Source organism: Cyanistes caeruleus, chromosome 27 (assembly GCF_971803275.1).
Source record: "Cyanistes caeruleus chromosome 27, bCyaCae1.hap1.1, whole genome shotgun sequence".
In the NCBI taxonomy this organism is placed as follows: domain Eukaryota; kingdom Metazoa; phylum Chordata; class Aves; order Passeriformes; family Paridae; genus Cyanistes; species Cyanistes caeruleus.
Window position 1 is genome coordinate 3,165,562 of NC_141727.1, and position 18,027 is coordinate 3,183,588.

General features: G+C 62.7%; 3 protein-coding genes across 3 annotated transcripts; 1 reads left to right on the plus strand and 2 right to left on the minus strand.

Moving 5' to 3' along the window:
* Positions 1-875: 875 nt before the first annotated feature.
* On the plus strand, positions 876-11,678 carry HAP1 (huntingtin associated protein 1; the record flags this gene model as incomplete). The annotated part of the gene is made up of 17 exons (XM_086864049.1): positions 876-1,230; positions 1,487-1,753; positions 2,210-2,401; positions 6,606-6,682; positions 6,792-6,908; positions 7,012-7,112; positions 7,348-7,456; positions 7,594-7,672; positions 7,766-7,896; positions 7,969-8,043; positions 8,140-8,277; positions 8,355-8,422; positions 8,501-8,668; positions 8,841-9,154; positions 9,240-9,458; positions 9,858-9,960; positions 10,650-11,678. Coding segments are annotated over 17 exons (2,910 nt in total), but the record flags the coding sequence as incomplete, so codon positions are not given.
* Positions 11,679-11,795: 117 nt separating this feature from the next.
* On the minus strand, positions 11,796-12,843 carry LOC111939969 (gastrin/cholecystokinin-like peptide). The gene is made up of 3 exons (XM_023942486.2): positions 12,774-12,843; positions 12,077-12,277; positions 11,796-11,992 (listed from the first exon to the last, which is right to left on the minus strand). The coding sequence occupies exons 2-3, from the start codon at positions 12,273-12,275 to the stop codon at positions 11,868-11,870; spliced, it is 324 nt and encodes a 107-aa protein (XP_023798254.2). The 5' UTR covers positions 12,276-12,277; positions 12,774-12,843; the 3' UTR covers positions 11,796-11,867.
* A 3,868-nt stretch (positions 12,844-16,711) lies between these two features.
* On the minus strand, positions 16,712-18,027 carry EIF1 (eukaryotic translation initiation factor 1). The gene is made up of 4 exons (XM_086864333.1): positions 17,732-18,027; positions 17,249-17,412; positions 17,060-17,161; positions 16,712-16,932 (listed from the first exon to the last, which is right to left on the minus strand). The coding sequence occupies exons 1-4, from the start codon at positions 17,760-17,762 to the stop codon at positions 16,888-16,890; spliced, it is 342 nt and encodes a 113-aa protein (XP_086720459.1). The 5' UTR covers positions 17,763-18,027; the 3' UTR covers positions 16,712-16,887.

Consider the following 18,027-nt stretch of genomic DNA (forward strand, 5'->3'; position numbering starts at 1 on the left):
CCCGGTCTCTCCCCTTCTCACGGCGCTGTCCTCGGGAGGTGCCCGGGCAGGAGGGGCAGGACGGCATCGGGCAGGGCAGGGAGCGGCAGGTGCGAGTCTGCACAGGTACCTGGGGCGGCCTGAGCCGGGACCTTGCTCCTCCTGGCCCGTGTCCCATCGGTGCCCGATGCTGCTCTCCCAGCTCCCGAGGGAAGGACCCCGGGCATCGGCAGCCGAACGCCGGTGGAGGGGGGACAGCGGGGTCCGGGGTGGATGGGAGCTGCTGGCACGTGTCTGAGCAAGGTTCCCCGGGGAGAGGGAATGTACGTGCAGGAGCCGGGCCAGAAACAGACGCAGGGCTCTGGCAGTGCCGGCTGAGCTGACTCACCGGCCCGGCTCCAGCAGCAGCGCCGCACCTCCACACGGTGGGTCCCTGACCTTCTCTGGGGAGCAGGGTCTGAGGGCTTGGGGACATGTTTTCTGTTCAGCACGGTGCAGGATTGGGCCCCGAGCTCTGGCGGTCCCAGTGCCATGGGGCAGAGGACTGGGGAAGGCTGTGGCTGTGCTTTGGGGTCTGCATTGTGTGCCAGGGGGGAGCAGGGTGGCCTGGTCTGGGTGCTGTGCATGCGGCAGCGACCCTGAGCACCAGGAGAGAGGGCAGCAATGCCCATCCCCGGCCCCGGCATGAGCCTGCAGCCGGGAACGAGGGGCTGCTTGTGCCCACAGCAGGTGGAGGTGGGAGCAGGGCTGGTGGGAGCAGGGGGCTTGTGCAGAGGGTCCCACCCTGCAGGGCAGAGGGACAGCCGTGCCGGCAGTGGCTGCAGCCCCAGCCAGAGCCATTGGAGGTGGCCGAGAGCAGGGATATGCTGGATTTATGGCCCGTCTCATGATGTGTTTATGGTTGGGATGGGGCAGCCACAGATGCAGCCCAGCCCTGCCCTGCACTGCACGGCAAGTCCCTGCTCTGCATCCTGGTGCCAACAGGGTGGAGGTTCACAGATGGACTTTGCTCTTCGAGGTGGAGCTCCCCAGGGCTCTCCCTGGCACTGCTGCCATGTCTGCCCACTGCCGGGCAGCTCCACAGCTCCTTCCCTGTTTGCTCCACAGGCAGTGACCCAGCAGGGACCCCGTGGCGGGGCAGGGTCCTGTCCTGTCCTGTCCAGTCCTGTCCGGTCCTGTCCGGTCCTGTCTGGCCCTGGCGCTGCTTTGGTGCTGAGCCCCCCGCGTCACGTAGCAGCCACCACAGAGCAGGTACGCTGACCCCTTTCCTCTGCCAAACCTGCGCCATATTCAGGGGTGGAGCTGAGCTGGAGTCTGCTCCACACCTCTCCTGTGCCATCGGCAGGGAGTAGGGATACCTGAGCCCTGGCTATGCCGTCCGGCCCCCGGGCTGGCAGATGTCGCCTCCAGGAAGGTGTTTGTCCTATGGCAGGATTGTGGGGGATATGGGGGTTCAGGATATGTCCCTGGTCCCCAGAGCATCACCTGAACAGCTCCTTCCCCCCAGACAGGGGCCGGAGAAGGGACTCTGCTGCCCGCCAGTGCCGCTCAGGGAGCCAGGGCAGACGGTGCCTCTCCCCATGGCAGCCAGGCCCCCACGTAACGCCAGCCAAACTGGACACCCCGGTCCCACGAGAGACCCTCCCCAGCCAGAGCCCACCCGCCTGCCAGGTCCAGCCCAGCCCGGACTCACCTGTCACTGCCTGTCCCCACAGCAGCCCCGTGTCCCCCCGGTCAGACACGGGCACACGCCGCGATGCCGCGACCATCACCGGTGGGTAGAGCTGAGGGTGCCAGTGCGTGCCCTGGGGGAACTGGGGGGTGAGGAGCTGGGTCTGCTTTGGACTGTTTCTTCATCCTGTCCCCATTCTATGGCCGGAGATGAACCATTGTCCCGGCATCCTTCACCCCGCGCTGCATCCCACGCCCGCTGTCCCCAGCGTCGCTCGGCCGGGCGCAGCGTGGCCGGGAGATGGCAGCAGGAGCCTGCCCGCGGACAGCGGGGCCGTGAGGGGGCAGCAGGGCAGAGCTGGGGAGGGGTCCCTGAGTGCCACCCTGCGGGGGACCCCCTAATCCCTACACTGGTGGCTCTGGGGACAGACCCAGCTGGTGGCACCAGCCCAAAGCCCATGGAGACAGAGTGGGCTGAGGGGTGCAGGAGCCCCCTGTGCAGCCCACTGCCCCCATATGCCCCCCACCCTGGGCTGACACCGTGTTCCTCTGTCCCCAGAGCTGTGCAGCGAGGATGTCCCCGAGGTGGAGATCATCAGCCTGCTGGGCGAGCAGCTGCCCCGCTACACTCTGCGGGCTGACACCGTGTTCGGCTACGACCACGGCGACTGGCTGCAAGCCCCCAGCGGCCCCCCGCAGCCCGTAGCCCCCCTCACCCCCCAGCAGATAGAGGAGACCCTGCAGTATTTCCGTGAGAGCCTGGGGGTGGTGGGGTTGGTGAGGGTGGTGGGCACAGGCCCAGTGTCTGCGCGGGGTCGTGATGGCGAGGACAGGCTGGGAGCTAATCGCTGCTAATGGGATTGACGGGCTGGATTTCCTCCCCCGGAACATCCCGGGCTAATTCTGGGAGCAGCTCTGCTGAGCCAAGCCGGATGCTGGGAGAGAGCCCCCATCATTTCCCGGGACCCCCTGCACGTCCCTGCTGCCCTGGCTGTGCTGTGGCTCACAGGGGTGGGACACTGGTGGGGTTGGCAGAAGGTGTGCCAGTGAATCCCAGGGCTGCTGCTCCCCCAGTCAGGACAGCCTGGAGTGGGGCTCAGGGTCCCTGCTGCCAGTGAAGCCCTCAGAGCTGTGGGGACCCCAGGGGAAGATCCCTGCAGCCCCCATGGCCAGGCAGGGGCAATGCCCATGGCACTGTGACGTGGCCCATTCCCGGCGTGAGGTCGGGGTTCAGCGGGGGGCACAGACGGATTATCTCTGCTTTGTTTCTGCCTCTGGCCTGCGTGTGGCGGGGACAGGATTAGAGCAAGGGGCTGGGGGATGGATGTGGGGCAGTGGGAGACAGATGGGGCTGAGGCCTCCACCCACCTGCTCACACCAGGCTGGGCTGGGGGTAAATCCTCACCATGCCCTGCCTGTGCCTGCAGCCTTTCCCTTCTGGCTGCTCCCCTCTGCGTTAAGCAGGTAGTGGGGTGCACCCCCACCTTCAGCACTGCCCCTGCAGTGACAGCACAAGGGATTGAGCCCCAAACCCTGTCTCTGTGCCATGGGGCAGGGAGCATGCAGCACCACCACCCCAGCAACCCAGCCCTGCTCCACGGGGCTGGTGGTTCTCAGTCCCAGACTCCTGCAGGTCACAGGTGCCCAGGCCTCCAGTGCCACTGGCATGTGCTGGTGAGGAGGGGGCCCATGGCGTCATTCCTTTACTCAAACCTTTAAGCTGCCGTCAGAAATAGCCCCCTGTAATCTGCTTGCACAGGCACAGGGAACCTGCCCAGAGGAGCAAATCCTGGGGCAGGGGATTAGGAAGAAGCAGCTCCTGCCTGTCCATGCTGGGACGCGTGCTTGAGTCCTTGGGGTCCCTGGAGGGACCAGTGGGTGGTGCTAGCTGTGTCCCAGACCTTACCAAGGGAAACACCAGTGCCAGGAAGAGGGAGAGGCTGGGACTGAGGGAACCTGCTCTAGTCCTCACTCCAGAGGAGACTGGTGGTTATGGCAGGATGCAGTTGGGGACAGGATCCCAATGGGTAGGAGTCAAGCAGGCAAAAATGTGCGATGGTGAGGGGCAGCTTCAGCTGCATCCATTCCCTGATTGTTTGGGTGCTAACAAGGAAGGGCACTGGGGCAGGTGACGAGGGCAGAGCACGTTGGCATTACCAGCATCACACCCACGTGGCCTGTGCTACGTGCCTGCCAGCTCCTCCATAATTCAGCACACCATGATTTATTCAGTTTTCCTGCTTCTGTGCTCCTTCTGCACCACTGTGGGGTTGTGGGGATGAGAGGGTGTCAGCCAGGGAATGTGGGGCATCCTGGGTGGGGCACAAAGGGAGCCAGGCTCACGCTTAGAGCCAAGGGTGGTGAATGGGGAGGTGGGAGTGGAAAAGCCCCTTTCCTCATCAGGGACCTGGCAGGTCCCAGCACTGCAATGGGTACTGAAGGGGCAGGGTTTGTGATGTGGGTGATGATGGGGGTGTCCAGCCCTGGGGTGGCAGGGCAGGGCTGACCAGAAGAATGTACCCTGATCCTCATGGGCACTGAAGCCCTGCACAGTCATGGCTTTGACTGAAGGGCCCAAAAATCTCTCCCTGCCCTTTCCAAGGGGCGGAAGCCTCTGTTTGTGTATGACCCATGGTGTCAACACTGCCGAGTTGCTGCTCAGGGACCCCAGTGTCCCCTCAGCCCCTCGTGGGGGCCTGTGTGCCCTGACTAGCCAGGTTTGGACAAGAGGTGGGACACCTGCGCCAGCCCCCAGGGCTGAGCAGGATTGTCCTGGTGGGTTTCCCAAAAAGGAACCCGGTTCTAGGGTGCCTGATGGGGATCACGTCCGCGGGACGGCCCGGGAAAACGGGGGGAATGGGCAGTCCCGAGCAGCCTCCGGCACCCCCCGACCCCCGAATCGCCCCCGTTCTGCTCCCGTCCGGCCCCGCCCCCGTCCCGGCCCCAGCCCTGGCCCCGCCGCCGGGGGATGCACCGGGCAGGTGCGGGGGGACGGGCGATCCTATAAATAGGGGCGGGAGCGGCCGCAGCGGCTCCGCTCAGCGTGGCGGGGCTGGGCAGGGTTGGGTGGGCACAGCGGGCTGGGCGGCTGCGGTGGGCTCGGCACGATGGAGATCTGGAGCAGCCCCACCGCCTACGATGAGCTGAACGGGAACGCGGAGCGCGGCGGCGGCGCGGACCCCATCGCCCGCGAGCTGGAGGAAGGTGAGGGCGGCCCGGGTGGTCCCGCCCCGGGGATGGGGATGCGACTGCAGCACAGCTGGGCTCCCCTGGGCTTGGTCTGGAGCGGCGGGGACCGGGATGTCCCCGGGGCTGGTCCGGAGCGGTCAGGCCGGGGTCTTCCCTCGGGAGGTGCCGTCTGCTCCCCACCCGTGCGTTCCCTCAATCCCGGTCTCCCTCGCCACCCTCTGGCCCGGGCTTGCCGCCACCCGGTCCCTTGGGGACCCCCAGGGTCACCCCGACCCCAAGGAGAGCTGTCCCCAGGCCGGGAGTGGCGGGGAGAGGGGCCCTGCCAGCTCTGCGTGCCCGTGGGGAAGGGTGTCCTCTCTCCCGTGGGAATGGGCTTCTCCCCCCGCACCCCCCGGATCAGGCCCGAGGATGGATGTTTACGTGTTTGCCAGCGCCGCAGCCCCCGTCTCCCAGGGCCAGCCGCTCGCTCCAACCGTAACGATGCTCATGCTCTAATTATTTCCAATTAATGGCTCAGGGGCCTGACGAGGTGCAGTTGGGGACCCCCGCGGGGAGCGGGTCCTGTCGGGGTGCAGAGAGGGGGGTGAGGCTGGGGCTGGGGTTGGCCCTTCTTCCCACGGACGTGTTTGGGGTACGTGCCCTCCGGGCCGGGGGGCAGCAGCCGGGGCAGGGAGGACTGGACGGGACCGGGGTGGCGAGTGGGGGCATTGCCATGGCAACACACTCACCATTACACAACCCCAGCTGGGGAGGCCTAATGGGATTTGTGAGGCTGAGCTTCCCCGTTAACCCACTTCGTCTGCGCGGCTGGCGGGGGGGCCCGAGCGCAACCAGCGCTGCTCTGCCAGGGGAAACTGAGGCACACACCCTCGGGGCAGCAGAGCATCAGAAGGGGCACCGGGAGCGCTGCGTGCTGTGGGCAGGGCGCGGGGCACAGGCAGGGCTGTAAGCAGGGTCTGGGGTGCGGGCAGGGCTCGGGGCTTTGCGCTGCTCCCGGCTCCCCCCGGCTCCAGCGCCGCCGTCTGGGAGCGTGCCCGGGGCTGCCTGGCAGCGCCCGCCGCCGCAGCTGGCACGATCCGTACCGGGGGGACCGACGTCTCCGTGCTTGCACCTCCTCTCCCGGCCGCAGAGCCAGGGAGCAGCGAGCAGAGGCAGAGCTGTAGCCGGGTCCGGCCTGACGCGGAGGTGTTGGTGCTCTGGGCAGCTGCCCGTCCCCGCAGCTGCCTCTGCTGCTCTGGGGGTGTTCTGTGCAGCTGGAGGGGCACCGGGTGGGTGCGAGCTGCAGCATCCCCTCCCCCAGAGAGAAACTAGGGCAGGGGGGATCTGGGGGAGGGGGCTGGGGACAGACTGGAGAGGACACCGCCTGTGAGCCCGGCTCGGCGCGGTGCCACCCACAGCTATTTATGCTGGAGCTCCAGCCTGCTTTCTGCTGGAGATGTCACCTCTGATCCTGTCTCCTTTTCTGGAAGCCCTGCAGTGGGGCTGGCACCGCTCCTGTGCTGAGGCCATGGGGTCAGTGAGGGTCCCCAGCATTTTTCTTGCCACCCCAAGGTGCAGGCAGGGTTGGGGGCGAGGTGTGAGTCCCCTGATTCCCGTGATTCTGTCACAGCTGTGGGGATCTCTGCCTGGCACTGCATGAGGTGCCACCTAGCAGACAAAAATTCCTTTTTGGAGACCAGCCTGGGGCAACCTTGGGGGGACAGTGCTGAGCCCCTGGGTCAGTGCTGCCACAGTGTGGGGGTTCACCTTCTGCCCCTCTCCCCCAGTCCTGTGTGCTGAGCGGGTGGTCAGGATCACGAAGACATACCACGATATTGATGCTGTCACCAACCTGCTGGATGAGGTATGTTGGAGATCCCACCTGTGTGAGGGCTGGTGGGACCCTGGGGACACAGGGGTAGGTGAGGACCGGGGAAGGGATGTCCCAGCTGAGGCAGACCTGCCCCTTGCAGAAAGAGAGGGACCTGGAGTTAGCAGCACGCATTGGGCAGTCCCTGTTGAAGCAGAACCGGAGCCTGACTGAGCACAATGAGCTCCTGGAGGAGCAGCTGGAATTGGCCAAAGAGGAGGTAACGGCTCCTGGGCACAGGTCTGGGCCTTGGCCCCCTGCATGCCCCCCTGGGGGCAGCTGTGGTCCCCTCAGCCGTGTCCTGAAGCACTTTGTGTCTCCAGATCGCGCAGCTGCGCCACGAGGTCTCCATGCGGGATGACCTTCTCCACTTCTACACCACCACAACAGAGGAGAGCGAGCCCACCACCACCACCTCCACACCGTGAGTGGGAGTCCTGTCCTGCCACTCACCTGGGGCAGAACTGCTCCTGTGGGTTGGGCAGGAGCCATCACCATCCCTGGGGTAGCACTGCCACGCTCCCTTCCCTCCCTTGGTGGCTGTGGGTCCAACCCCACAGAGCTTGGTTGCTGAAGATTCCTGGGGGTGGGCAGGGCTCTGAGGGCAGCCCCATCCTGCCCGCACTGCCGGGTGCTCAGGTCATCCCTGCTGTCCCCAGGCTGCGCAGGCACGAGTCCTCGCTGTCCTTGCAGCAGTACTTCCAGTACGACACCTTGCAGCAGAAACTCAAGTGCTTGGAGGAGGAGAACCAGAAGCTCCGGATGGAGGTGAGCAGAGCCAGCGGTGGTGAGCAGAGCTCAGCGCCCACCTACACCCCGCTCTCTGCGGGGGGACCCGAGCTGCCCCCTCAGGGAGACAGAAGGTCCTGCCTGTCGTGCTCAGTCCCTCCAACGCTCTCCCCCAGGCCACCAACATCGCCACTGAGACCTGTCAGTACGAGGACCAGGAGCAGCAGCTGATGATCGACTGCGTGGAGCAGTTTTGTACGTGGGGCTGGGGGGTCTGCGGGCACTGCCCGGCTGGGTGGGCTGGCTTGGGACCGTGCCCGGCGGTGACGGAGCCCGGCCCTCCCGCAGCCGAAGCCAGCCAGCAGGTCGTTCATCTGTCGGAGGAGCTGGCACGCAGGGCGGAGGACGCGGCACGGCAGCAGGAGGAGATCAGGCAGCTCCTGGCGCAGGTCGCGGACCTGCAGCAGAAATGTCGCACGGTGAGGGTCCCCTGTCCTGCCGGGGGGAGCGGGGTGCGGGCACAGCCCCTGACCCGGCCGCTCTGCCCGCAGTACGGCTCCGAGGTGGAGGAGCTCCAGCAGCACCTGACCGCGGCCAAGGAGGTGCAGCAGCAGCTCCGGATGGAGGTGAGCCCGGGGGAAGCCGTGGGTGCCCGGCCTGATGGGGGGGATCCTTCCCCGCTGCCCCCGGGCCGGGCTCGAGCTGTGCCCGTGTCCCCGCAGCTGCGGGATCTGCAGGAGAAGTACGCGGAGTGCGGCGGGATGCTGCAGGAGGCTCAGGAGGAGGTGAAGAGCCTGCGGAGCCGCAGCCTGCCCAACAGCACCGTGAGCCGCTACAGCTCAGCCAGCCTCCTGCCCGTGGTGAGTGCGGGGCCGCCGGCGGGGGGGGGGGTGTCCCTGATCTCCCCCCTTCTGACACTCTGTACCCCCGTCCCCAGGACTCGCTGGCGGCTGAGATCAAGGGGATGATGAGGAAGAGGACAGACAGCTCCTCCTCAGACTACAAGTGAGTGCTGTCCTGGCCGGCTCACGCTGTGCCGTGGGCTGGGGCTCCGGCTCACCCGGAGCTGCCTCCTGCCCGCAGGAGCTACCAGCGCGTCTTCGAGACGGTGAAAGCCGTGAACCAGGCAGCCAAAGCCAAGTCTTGCTCTGAGTCTCCCCACCATGTTCCAGGCTCCAAGCAGTTGTCTGCTGCCCATTCTGGGGGGGCCAGCACCCCCCACACCAGCGGTGGCGGCTCGGAGGATGCCCAGTGAGTGCTGGGGTGGGGAGGATGGGGCCGGGTGGGAGGCGGCTGCTCCTGCACAGGAGCTGGGGTGCAGGTGAGCCGCTGCTCACAGCGGGGCAGGGAGGGCAGGCTCCGGCTGGGGCCCAGCACAGCAGTGCAGGGCTGCAGCCCGGGCACCCTGGCGCTGTGCCCGCAGGGCCGAGGGGGCCGGCGAGGAGTCCCGGGCAGCCCCGGGCCGGCAGGACCTGGAGGCGGCCGTGCAGAGGCTGTCGCTGCGGCAGCAGAGCCACGTCTCCGAGGAGCGCTCCTTCTTCGAGGCCGAACGGGAACGCAAACTCTGGCGGCTGAGAGATGGGGCGAGCTCCAGTGGCTTCCTCACCCCCGAGGGCAGCGTCGTCTCTACTGGGACCAACTACTCGGGGGGCTCGGACCTCACCGCCGGCTCCAGCTTCTCCCTGGGCTCCCTCACCTACTTACCCGACAAACTGCAGATCGTGAAGCCGCTGGAAGGTGAGGGGCAGAGGGGGTGCAGAGCTGCAGCTGTTCTGAGGGTCCTACACCCCCAGCTGAGCTCCCCCCGGCTGTGTCCCCCCAGGCTCTGTGACACTCCACCACTGGCAGCAGCTGGCACAGCCCAACCTGGGTGGGATCCTGGTGCCCCGTCCCGGGGTGCTCACCAAAGACTTCAGGCAGCTGGACACAGACCTGGAGGAGGTGTACAGTCTCAATGACCTGGAGGAGGATGATGTGGACACCAGCTCCTTCCAGCTGCTCCCTACCTCAACACCCGCCAAAGCCAAGGAGCGCCCCAGGGGTGAGCACGGGCAGAGGGGACGGAGGGGCCGCAGCCCCCGGGATGCCCCTGCTCTCCTCTCTAGGCTGCCTCTCGCCTCCCTCCTCGCTCTCCCCTCCTGCAGCAGCCTCTCCCTGCCACCACCCACCTGTCCCCACGGGGATGCTCCGCCTGCAGCTGCTCAAGGGCCGTTCTCGGGCAGCTGCCCCGGCGGGATGAGCCCTCTCCATCACCCTGGCGAGCCCCTGCTGCCCTCCGGCTGCCTGGAAGGGGCCGGTCTGGGACAGACCTGTGCTGGCTGTGCCCTCTGAGCAGGCACCAGACACAGTTGCTGCTGGAGCTGTGCCCGGTGCATGGAGCTTCCATCCCAGCTTTGGCTGTCCCCCTCCCCATTGACCCCTTGTCTCCTGTCCCTTCCAGTGTTCCTCTCTGTTAACAACCTCCCCCAGACCCCGTCTACCTTCACCATCACCACCTGCCACATCCTCCACCCCACCACTGCGATCACCACGGTGACACCCAGGTAAGGCGCGTGGCCCCCGCCAGCTGCGCTGCCTGCACCAGCCCCCGGCCCCGCTGTGCCCCCAGCTCTCTCCTTCTGCCCCCTGCCCGCCTCCCTGCAGCTCGAGGAAGTGGCAGGCCGGGGGCCACCTGCAGCCCCCGATGCTCTGAGAGATGCCAGCACTAGAAATATCCCCAAATCTGGCTGCTGGGGTGTCTGTGTGCCCGGGGGACTGGGACCAGCCCCCTCCTCTGCACTGCAGCACCCTGATGGATGGAGAGCCTTCCTCGGGTGGGCTCTCCCGGGGGAGCAGCAGCACCCCGGGCAAGGAGCAGCGAGTGCTCCTGACACCCTGGGCAACCGGCACAGCTTTCCTCCCTCCCCTCTTGGGCAGCGGCCAGGAACTTTTCCCAGCCGGGCTGTCCCTTCGTTAATGAGCACCGGTGATTAGCCCTAATGAGCCCCCCCAAGGTTCGTTGGGGGTTGGTGCAAGCTGGAGTTCACTGTTAGACAAAACCCTGGTGTCTGGAAATTGCTTGTGGAGTGGTGGCTGTGTCCCAGGCTCTCCTGGCTGCTGAGGAGCAGCCCCATCACTCTGTGAGCTCTGGGGTGCTTGAGCAGTTTGCAGCACGGGGGTCTCCTATAGCCCAGGGCTCTGTAGGTGAAGGAGGACACCAGCTGATCCCCACCTCTGCTCTCTTCCCCTCCAGTCTGTATCATGCCGTCGTGCCTTCTTGTGGGCCCTTTGAGGGGCTGAGCCTCAGCAGCCCCTCACCAGACCAGACTCCCCCCACACTGGCGCTTGGTCCTGGACCCCTGAGCACCCCCATGGGACTCTTCAGGCTCTTGCTGGGGCGAGATTCCCGCTTGGCACCATGGACTGGATCACGGTGGGCCCCCTCACTCCACTGCCAGGACCCTCAGCATTCTGAGTCACAGCCCCCCCGTGTGCCCAGGGGCCAGGACGGACCCCGACCCAAGAGCAGCATCTTCAGCTGGAACCTGGTGGAGAAGTTGCAGCGCCTTGGGCTGGACAAGGTGGTGGCCAGAGGGGAGATGTCCTGTGCCCAGCCAGGGCCCAGAGGGGCCTGGGGCACCCAGAAGTGATGCTGCTGCAGAGTCCCCAGGCTCAGAGTGAGACACATCCTCTTCCTCACCCATCCATGGGGAAATGGAGACAGTACAAGCTTCAGTCTCAGCTCCCGATGCTGACCCAGGTCCATCAGCGTTCCTGGCACCAGCCTGGGGAGCTTTGCCCCAGCTGCAAGGACAGAACCTGGCACAGCTCCCCATCTGTGGGGGGTACAGGGGGTGCTGGCTGACCCTGCCCCTGCTGGAGGAGTAGGGACCCTTCACAGGAGCCAGTTTCTGGCAATAAAAACTGTTCCTGCTTCTGCTGAGCCTGTCTGCGGAGCGAGGGGCAGCGGGGCCCGTTTGGGGCTGTCCAGATGCTGCAGAGAAGGGCGATGCTCAGTCTGGGCTCGGGTGTGTCCTGGGGCAACCCACTGGGGCCGGGGGGAGACCCCTGCACCCTGGGCTGGGCCCCTGGCCAGCACCTGGACTGGACTGGCTTTTAAAGGGAATGGTGGTTTAACTCTTTCCTGCCCACTGAATAGCAATAGTAGCAGCACCCACAGCTTGGGATGTTCCTGGGGGTGCATCTGTTGCTCCTCCCAGCTGTGTCCCTCTCTCCAAGGTGTGCCCCATCCCCTGGCAAATAAATGTGAATTCACAGAGCAGTTTGGTTGTGCTGTGTCTGCTGCATGTTCTGTTTGCTGCCCTGTGCATCCCTTTGGGGGCAACTCCCCGCTGCCCTCCCTCCCGGGCTCTCCCCAGCACAGTGAGAGTGCAGAGGCCATAGTGCCAGAGTTTTATTGTGGGAAAGGACACACTGAATGTGTCAGGGCTCTGCATGGCCAGCCCAGCAGCTACACAGCACCAGCCTCGTCCTCAGCGCTGCGGCGGCCGAAGTCCATCCAGTCGGGGTAGTAGTGGTCGTGCAAAGCCTCCATCCCCTCATCCCCGTGCACAAAGGCCTTGTGCTTGTTCAGCTCTGCCAGGGCAAAGGCAGCAGTCAGAGCTGGCACGGGGGCCAGGCTGTGCCCCCTGAGGGCTGCCCACCCTGAGCTCCCAGTACCTGCGAGGACATGGGGCAGGAACTGGGACAAGAGGTGCTGCTGCTCCTGGGACAGGTTCTCGGGCCAGTCCTGCTGGACCAGGCTGGGGGGGTGCTGGTGGGGGTCCCCCAAGGTACCCGGTGCCTCTGCTGCTGGCCGGCACAGGCAGGCAGTCGCTGCGAGGGCGAGGATGAGACTGAGGCACAGCGTCACCTTCATGGCTGTGGAGAGACCGACCAGGGCTGGGGACGTGGGGGAGCTGCAGCCCCCAAACTGGGACATGCTAGGCTGTGGTGAGGGTGGCCTGGGCACTCAGCCCTGGCCATGGTCAGTTCACACTCCTCTGCCCCTCCCTTTGGGTCCCCAAGTCCCCTTCCACCTTCTCCCCAAGTTTTCTCCATCCCCATCTCCTGGCTGGAACCCAATTCCCCATGAACCACAGTCAAGGCAGAGGGATCCATAAGGCTCAAGTCCCGCTCCTTGCAAGGATGCTGAAAACTAAAGCACACGGCCAAGAGCATCATCCAGCTCCTCCCTGAGCTCAAACAGCTGGAGCTGGGTTCCCATCCCCAGGGCATGGCCCGGCCCAGATCCCCTCGGCTCCTCTTGGTGGGTCCTCTTTGTCCCTCCCATCTGCTCCTCAGGTTTTCTCCATCCCTCTCTCCCAGCTGGTCCCCAAGTCACCTGTGGACAGTGGCAGAGCCCTGTGAGACTCACCTGTGGGTTCTGAGGCTCAGCAGGGTGTCAGGGTGGGTGTCCTGGTGGGTCTCAGTGCACGTCTTCCTCCAAGATCGCCCCAGCTCAGCCCCGCTTTTAAAGGCACTGCTGGGGCTGCCACACCCCAGGGCGGCTCCAACACAGCCACCCACCCCCGGGGGGGGCCTCGGGCACCTGTGTGTGCTCACAGCCACACAGCCAGACACACAGCCACACAGGCAGACACACAGCCACACAGCCAGAGACACAGACACACAGCCAGACACACAGACACAGACACACAGTGACACAGACACACACACAGCCAGACAGACACAGACACAAACACACAGACACACAGCCAGAGACACAGACACACAGGCAGACACACAGGCAGACACACAGGCAGACACACAGGCAGACACACAGGCAGACACACAGGCAGCCACACAGCCACACAGCCACACAGCCACAGACACACAGCCACAGACACACAGACACACAGACACACAGACACAGACACAGACACTAACACACAAACACACAGACACACAGACACAGACACACAAACACACAGACACACAGGCAGACACACAGACAGCCAGACGGCCACACACACAGACACACAGACACACAGACACACACTCAGACACACAGCCACAGCCTGACAGCCATATCCATACACACATGTACAGGTATATGTGTCCATACACATTCCTAGCTACACATGCACAGTTCATGGCGGGCTGTACATGGACACACGTGAACACAAATCCAGGTGCAGCTGCCAGGGCTCGCTGCCTTGGCTGCACATTTGTACAGAACAGGAGAGCTCTGTGTGCAGCTGAACGTGCACATCATGCATTATTAAATAACAGCAGCTATACAGTATCACACACCGCAGTGTTGTGTGCTTATATATAAATACTTATATAAATAATACAGTGTCATATATAAAATTTTATACAGTATAAAAAAATATATACATATCTATATATATATCTATATATAATGTGTACATTTCTAATAGATAACATAGCTTATGCACCTATGCAAATACATCCAGGTATCCATATGTACACATGGACACATATGGATGAGGTAACTGTACATCACTGAGTGACGGAGGGTGTGTGCAGTGATGGCTACCATGGAACACCATGACATATCTCTCTCTATATATATATGTATAGAAACACAGTTATATGTATATATAAATATGAATGATTACATAAATATACATTTACATATGTTTATATGTACATGTCTATATATATGTGCATATACACATATACACACACATATACATGTATATATATATATATATATATACACACCCATGATTTTTGGAGGCCTCCCATTACCTAAACAATTCTGGAATTATGTATATATATATATATGTATATGTATATACATGTGTATATATATATGTATATATATGTACACATATATCTAAATGTGTACACATTTATACATATTTATACATCCAGATCTATCTACATTTATAAATAGCAATACATATGCATATATCTGTATGTGCACATATATATATGTGTATACAGGAGTAGGTGTGTGTACATACATGTGTTCCTACATGTGTACGTGTGTCTGTGTGTCTGCACACACACACACGGGTGTACGTGCTCCCTGACACGCAGGTGTGTGCACACGTGTTGTGCCAGGGCTCCCAGGGGCTCTGTGCAGACCTGGGGGCTGTGTCTGTGTGTGTGAGGCCCCTCAACAGGACACAGGTCCCGGAGCTGCAGCTCTGGATCTCTCCCTGCACCCCAAAAAGCTTTGGGGTGTTGTGGAAGGAGTGGGCCCCGCTCGTGTCAGAGCCCCTGGAGATCCTTGTCTGTCGCCATCCACCCCCTCATTGGATATTGATGTTTCCTGCTGCCTGCATTGACCCCTCATCAGTGTATTTGTAGAGCCCATTTGTCTCCCTCCTTCAGTAAACCCCGTGAACGACATCCTGGGCTGGGGCACGTCACTGTCCCGTGTCCCCCCGTGTCCCCAACGAGCCGTGTTGGTGCTGCTCAAACACCCCGAAACAAATGGGCTTTGGATGGCCGGAAGGCAGCGGCACCCAGCACCCCGCAGCCATCGATCGCTCGCTCCACCGAGCACTCACACAAGGAACAAACAAATTGTTTTCCAATTTCTGCCTTTTAATGGTTCAATCTGGACCAAATGAGCCGTCAGGGTGATGGGGACATGGTGGCCACTCCCTCCAGGGCCACAGCTTGGCATCACCTTGACGCAGGTTTGTTACTGGGGCTGTGGGCTGGACTCTTCTGCGGGTGGACAGGCAGAGCTGGAGGATGGACCAAGCACCCCTCACCCTCCCTGGCTGTGGTTAGCTGTCCTGACAGTGGCCAAATCTGTGGGCAGCCTGGCAAGTCCAGTGGGGAGAAATCCAGGCTGGACATGCACCGACACACAAAGGGCATGGGAATTCCTGGTGCAGCAGCAGCAGAGATTGGTCTGTGTCAGGCTGTGGGTACAAATGCACACCCTGGTGTGAATGCTGGCCTTGGTGCTGTCAGCACCCGCTCTCCATGTGCAGGGCTGCTCACCTGTCTGCCAGCACCTGCTCCCCGAGGTACAGGCAGGGCTGGAGGTCACTCTGAGGCACAGGCAGGGCTGGAGGTCACTCTGAGGCACAGGCAGGGCTGGAGGTCACCTACCTCCTCAGTGCACTCCAAGCTGCTTTGCATAATTGCACTTATTTGGTTTCCAAGAGCAAAGTCTCCCGGGAAAGTGACAGTGAACTCAGGGCTCCTGCACAGCTCGTGGGAGATGGGGGTCATTGTGGCAGTGGATCAAGAGCCAGGACCTGCTCTGGGGGGCTGCCAGGAGCATGAGCAGGTGACCAGGGTGGGAGCAGCCTCCCAGGACACCGCAGCCCTCCCTGCTGCAGGACAGGTGGGCTGGGGGCAATGGGAGGGAAACCCAGGGACTCCCCGTGCACTCACGCATTTCAGTGCATTTCACACCGCTCTTGTGCCGGAAGCACCTGCCAGCCCCCAGAACCATTGCTGCCCTCAACCAGTGCATTTTACTGAGATTTCATTCTTGCCTGTTGATCTTGAGCTCAGGAAATAGAGTACTCAGCCCCTGACCTGTGGCAGAGCCTGACCGGGGTGGCAGCGCTTCCCCCTCCTCCCCAGAGCATTTTCGGGAAGCACAAATGCTGACCCTGCCCAGGGGACTTACAGGAACACAACGAGCACAGGAGCCGGTTCGAGGGTTACAGAGCTCGGGCAGGGGATGACTCAGCACCCACCCACTCCTCGGCTTTCCCTCAGCTCCCAGCAGGAGCAGCAGAGACAGCACCAAAGGAACTTCCCCTTCCTGCAGTGGGCCACCCCCAAGCCTTCAAGGAGCCCCCAGGGCTGGGAATCCCACCAGGCCCCAGGAACAATGGAACCCACCACGCACAGGCTTTTGAAAACCAGTTTTATTTAAATAACTTTAAATACATTACAGTAAAACATTAGAATTGAAACCAAAGCCATGTTACTGCACAGGGTGTGAGGCAGTGCCAGCTCCAGGGATGCTCATGTTAGTCCAACATCGAGCCCTTGTCACAAGTTTAACCCATGGGACAGTTCCTCCAGTGCCTGGTACCTCAGGGCTCGCAGGTACCAGCACCTGAACTGCAGCCATCCAACCTCCAAGTCACTCTTCTGTCACTCCTTCTGAGCCAGGCCTCCCCACATCCCACTGCCTCTGGGAGCCAGCACAGCCCAGGGGGATGTGTCCCGGAGCCAGGGGCCTCACACCAGGCAGGACACGATTCCCCTCTGTCAGGATGGAAGCGCAGCTGGACTGAGGAGCCATCAGGACAGGCAGAGTCCCTGGGCTTAGCTGGGAACAGCTGGAACTTTTGGCTTCAGGCTGGATGGTGCCGCTGCCCGCGCTACCTCTGGGAAATGAGGGACAGCCAGACGAGATAGCATGGGCTCGTGTCAGTTTATTACATCACCAATTACAACAGTCCAGACTCAACAGTGGACCCAAGATTGTTACATTACACAAACCGGCTGGTTTTAAACTTATGACAAGGGAGAGGTGGGAATTTCATGGTAAGGATATCTTCTTGCATAAAGCTCCAGTGGCCCACAGGCACTTAAAACCCGTGGACTTTCAGCTGGTCGTCTTTAGCCAGTCCAATCTGCAAGATAGAAAACGCGTTCACAGCATGGGGTGATGCCTCTGTGCATCCAAACGCTGCCCACACCCAGGGACCTGTGTGCATTTAACAAACTCGTGTTTATCTCAGCAGGCTGAAGGTGTCCTACCTCCACGAGGAACTGGCAGATGTTCTTGCGCTGGTCACCCTGCAACTGAATCACTTCTCCATACTCGGGGTGCTCAATTACAGTACCATTGCAGGCAAATTTCTGTAGCAAAGACACAAAAATTCCCTTAGCACCACACAAACATCCCTGCCGGGCGTGGCCGTTGCCCCCCGAGCCGAGAAGCCCTACCTTCTTGAAGGCCTTCACCAGTTTCTTTTTATCGTAGTCATCCGCGATGCCCTGGACTGTGGTGAGGGTCTTCCTGCCGTTGCGCTGCTGGATCCTTATATGGATGTAGTCCTCAGTGCCGGCCGGGAGCAGGTCATCACCCTTACTTGCATCCGCAAAGGGGTCTGCGGGAAGCGCCGTCAGGCCCCGCCCCGCCGCCCCGCCATTGGCCCCCGCGCCTGCCCATCACGCGCAGGACACGCCCCATTGGCCCCCGCGCCCGCCCGTCACACGTCAGCCCCGCCCCCGCGCGCCTGCCCGTTATCGATAGATCCCGCGCCTGCCCCCACCCCATTGGTCGCCGCGCCCGCCCGTCAGGCCTAGGCCCCGCCCCGCCCCCCCCCGCGGCTGACGCAACCGGGCCCGGAATAGCAACTGCGCCACGGGGCGGGGCCGGGGCGGGGCCCGCGCGCTCCCCCGGCCCCACCGCACAAAGGGCCTCACCGAAGGGCTGGAGGTTCTGGATAGCGGACATACGATACGCTTCCCTTCCCTCGGCGGAGGCGGCGGCGGCGGCGACGGGGGCGGCTCTGGCGGCGGGAGCGGCTCTGGGCGGAGGATGCTCTCGCGGCGGCGGCTCGAGGCGCTGTCAGGGGGGCGGGACTGCCGCCGACCGCTTATATACCGCCCCTACGTGACGCCATCACGCACGGCGAACGAGAGCGATGATTGGCTGTCAAGCGGGGGCGTCAGGACGCATCGGGCGAACGCGGCCGCGCCCCGGCTGGCGCGGGGGGAGC

Coding starts and splice junctions, on each gene's coding strand:
- LOC111939969 (XM_023942486.2), bottom strand. CDS start 12,275: ATGAAGGTGACGCTGTGCCTCAGTCTCATCCTCGCCCTCGCAGCGACT. Junction 11,993..12,076: donor CCTGCCCCATGTCCTCGCAG/GTACTGGGAGCT, acceptor TTGCCCTGGCAG/AGCTGAACAAGCACAAGGCC.
- EIF1 (XM_086864333.1), bottom strand. CDS start 17,762: ATGTCCGCTATCCAGAACCTCCAGCCCTTCG. Junction 17,162..17,248: donor TGGTGAAGGCCTTCAAGAAG/GTAGGGCTTCTC, acceptor TCTTTGCTACAG/AAATTTGCCTGCAATGGTAC. Junction 16,933..17,059: donor TCTGCCAGTTCCTCGTGGAG/GTAGGACACCTT, acceptor TCTATCTTGCAG/ATTGGACTGGCTAAAGACGA.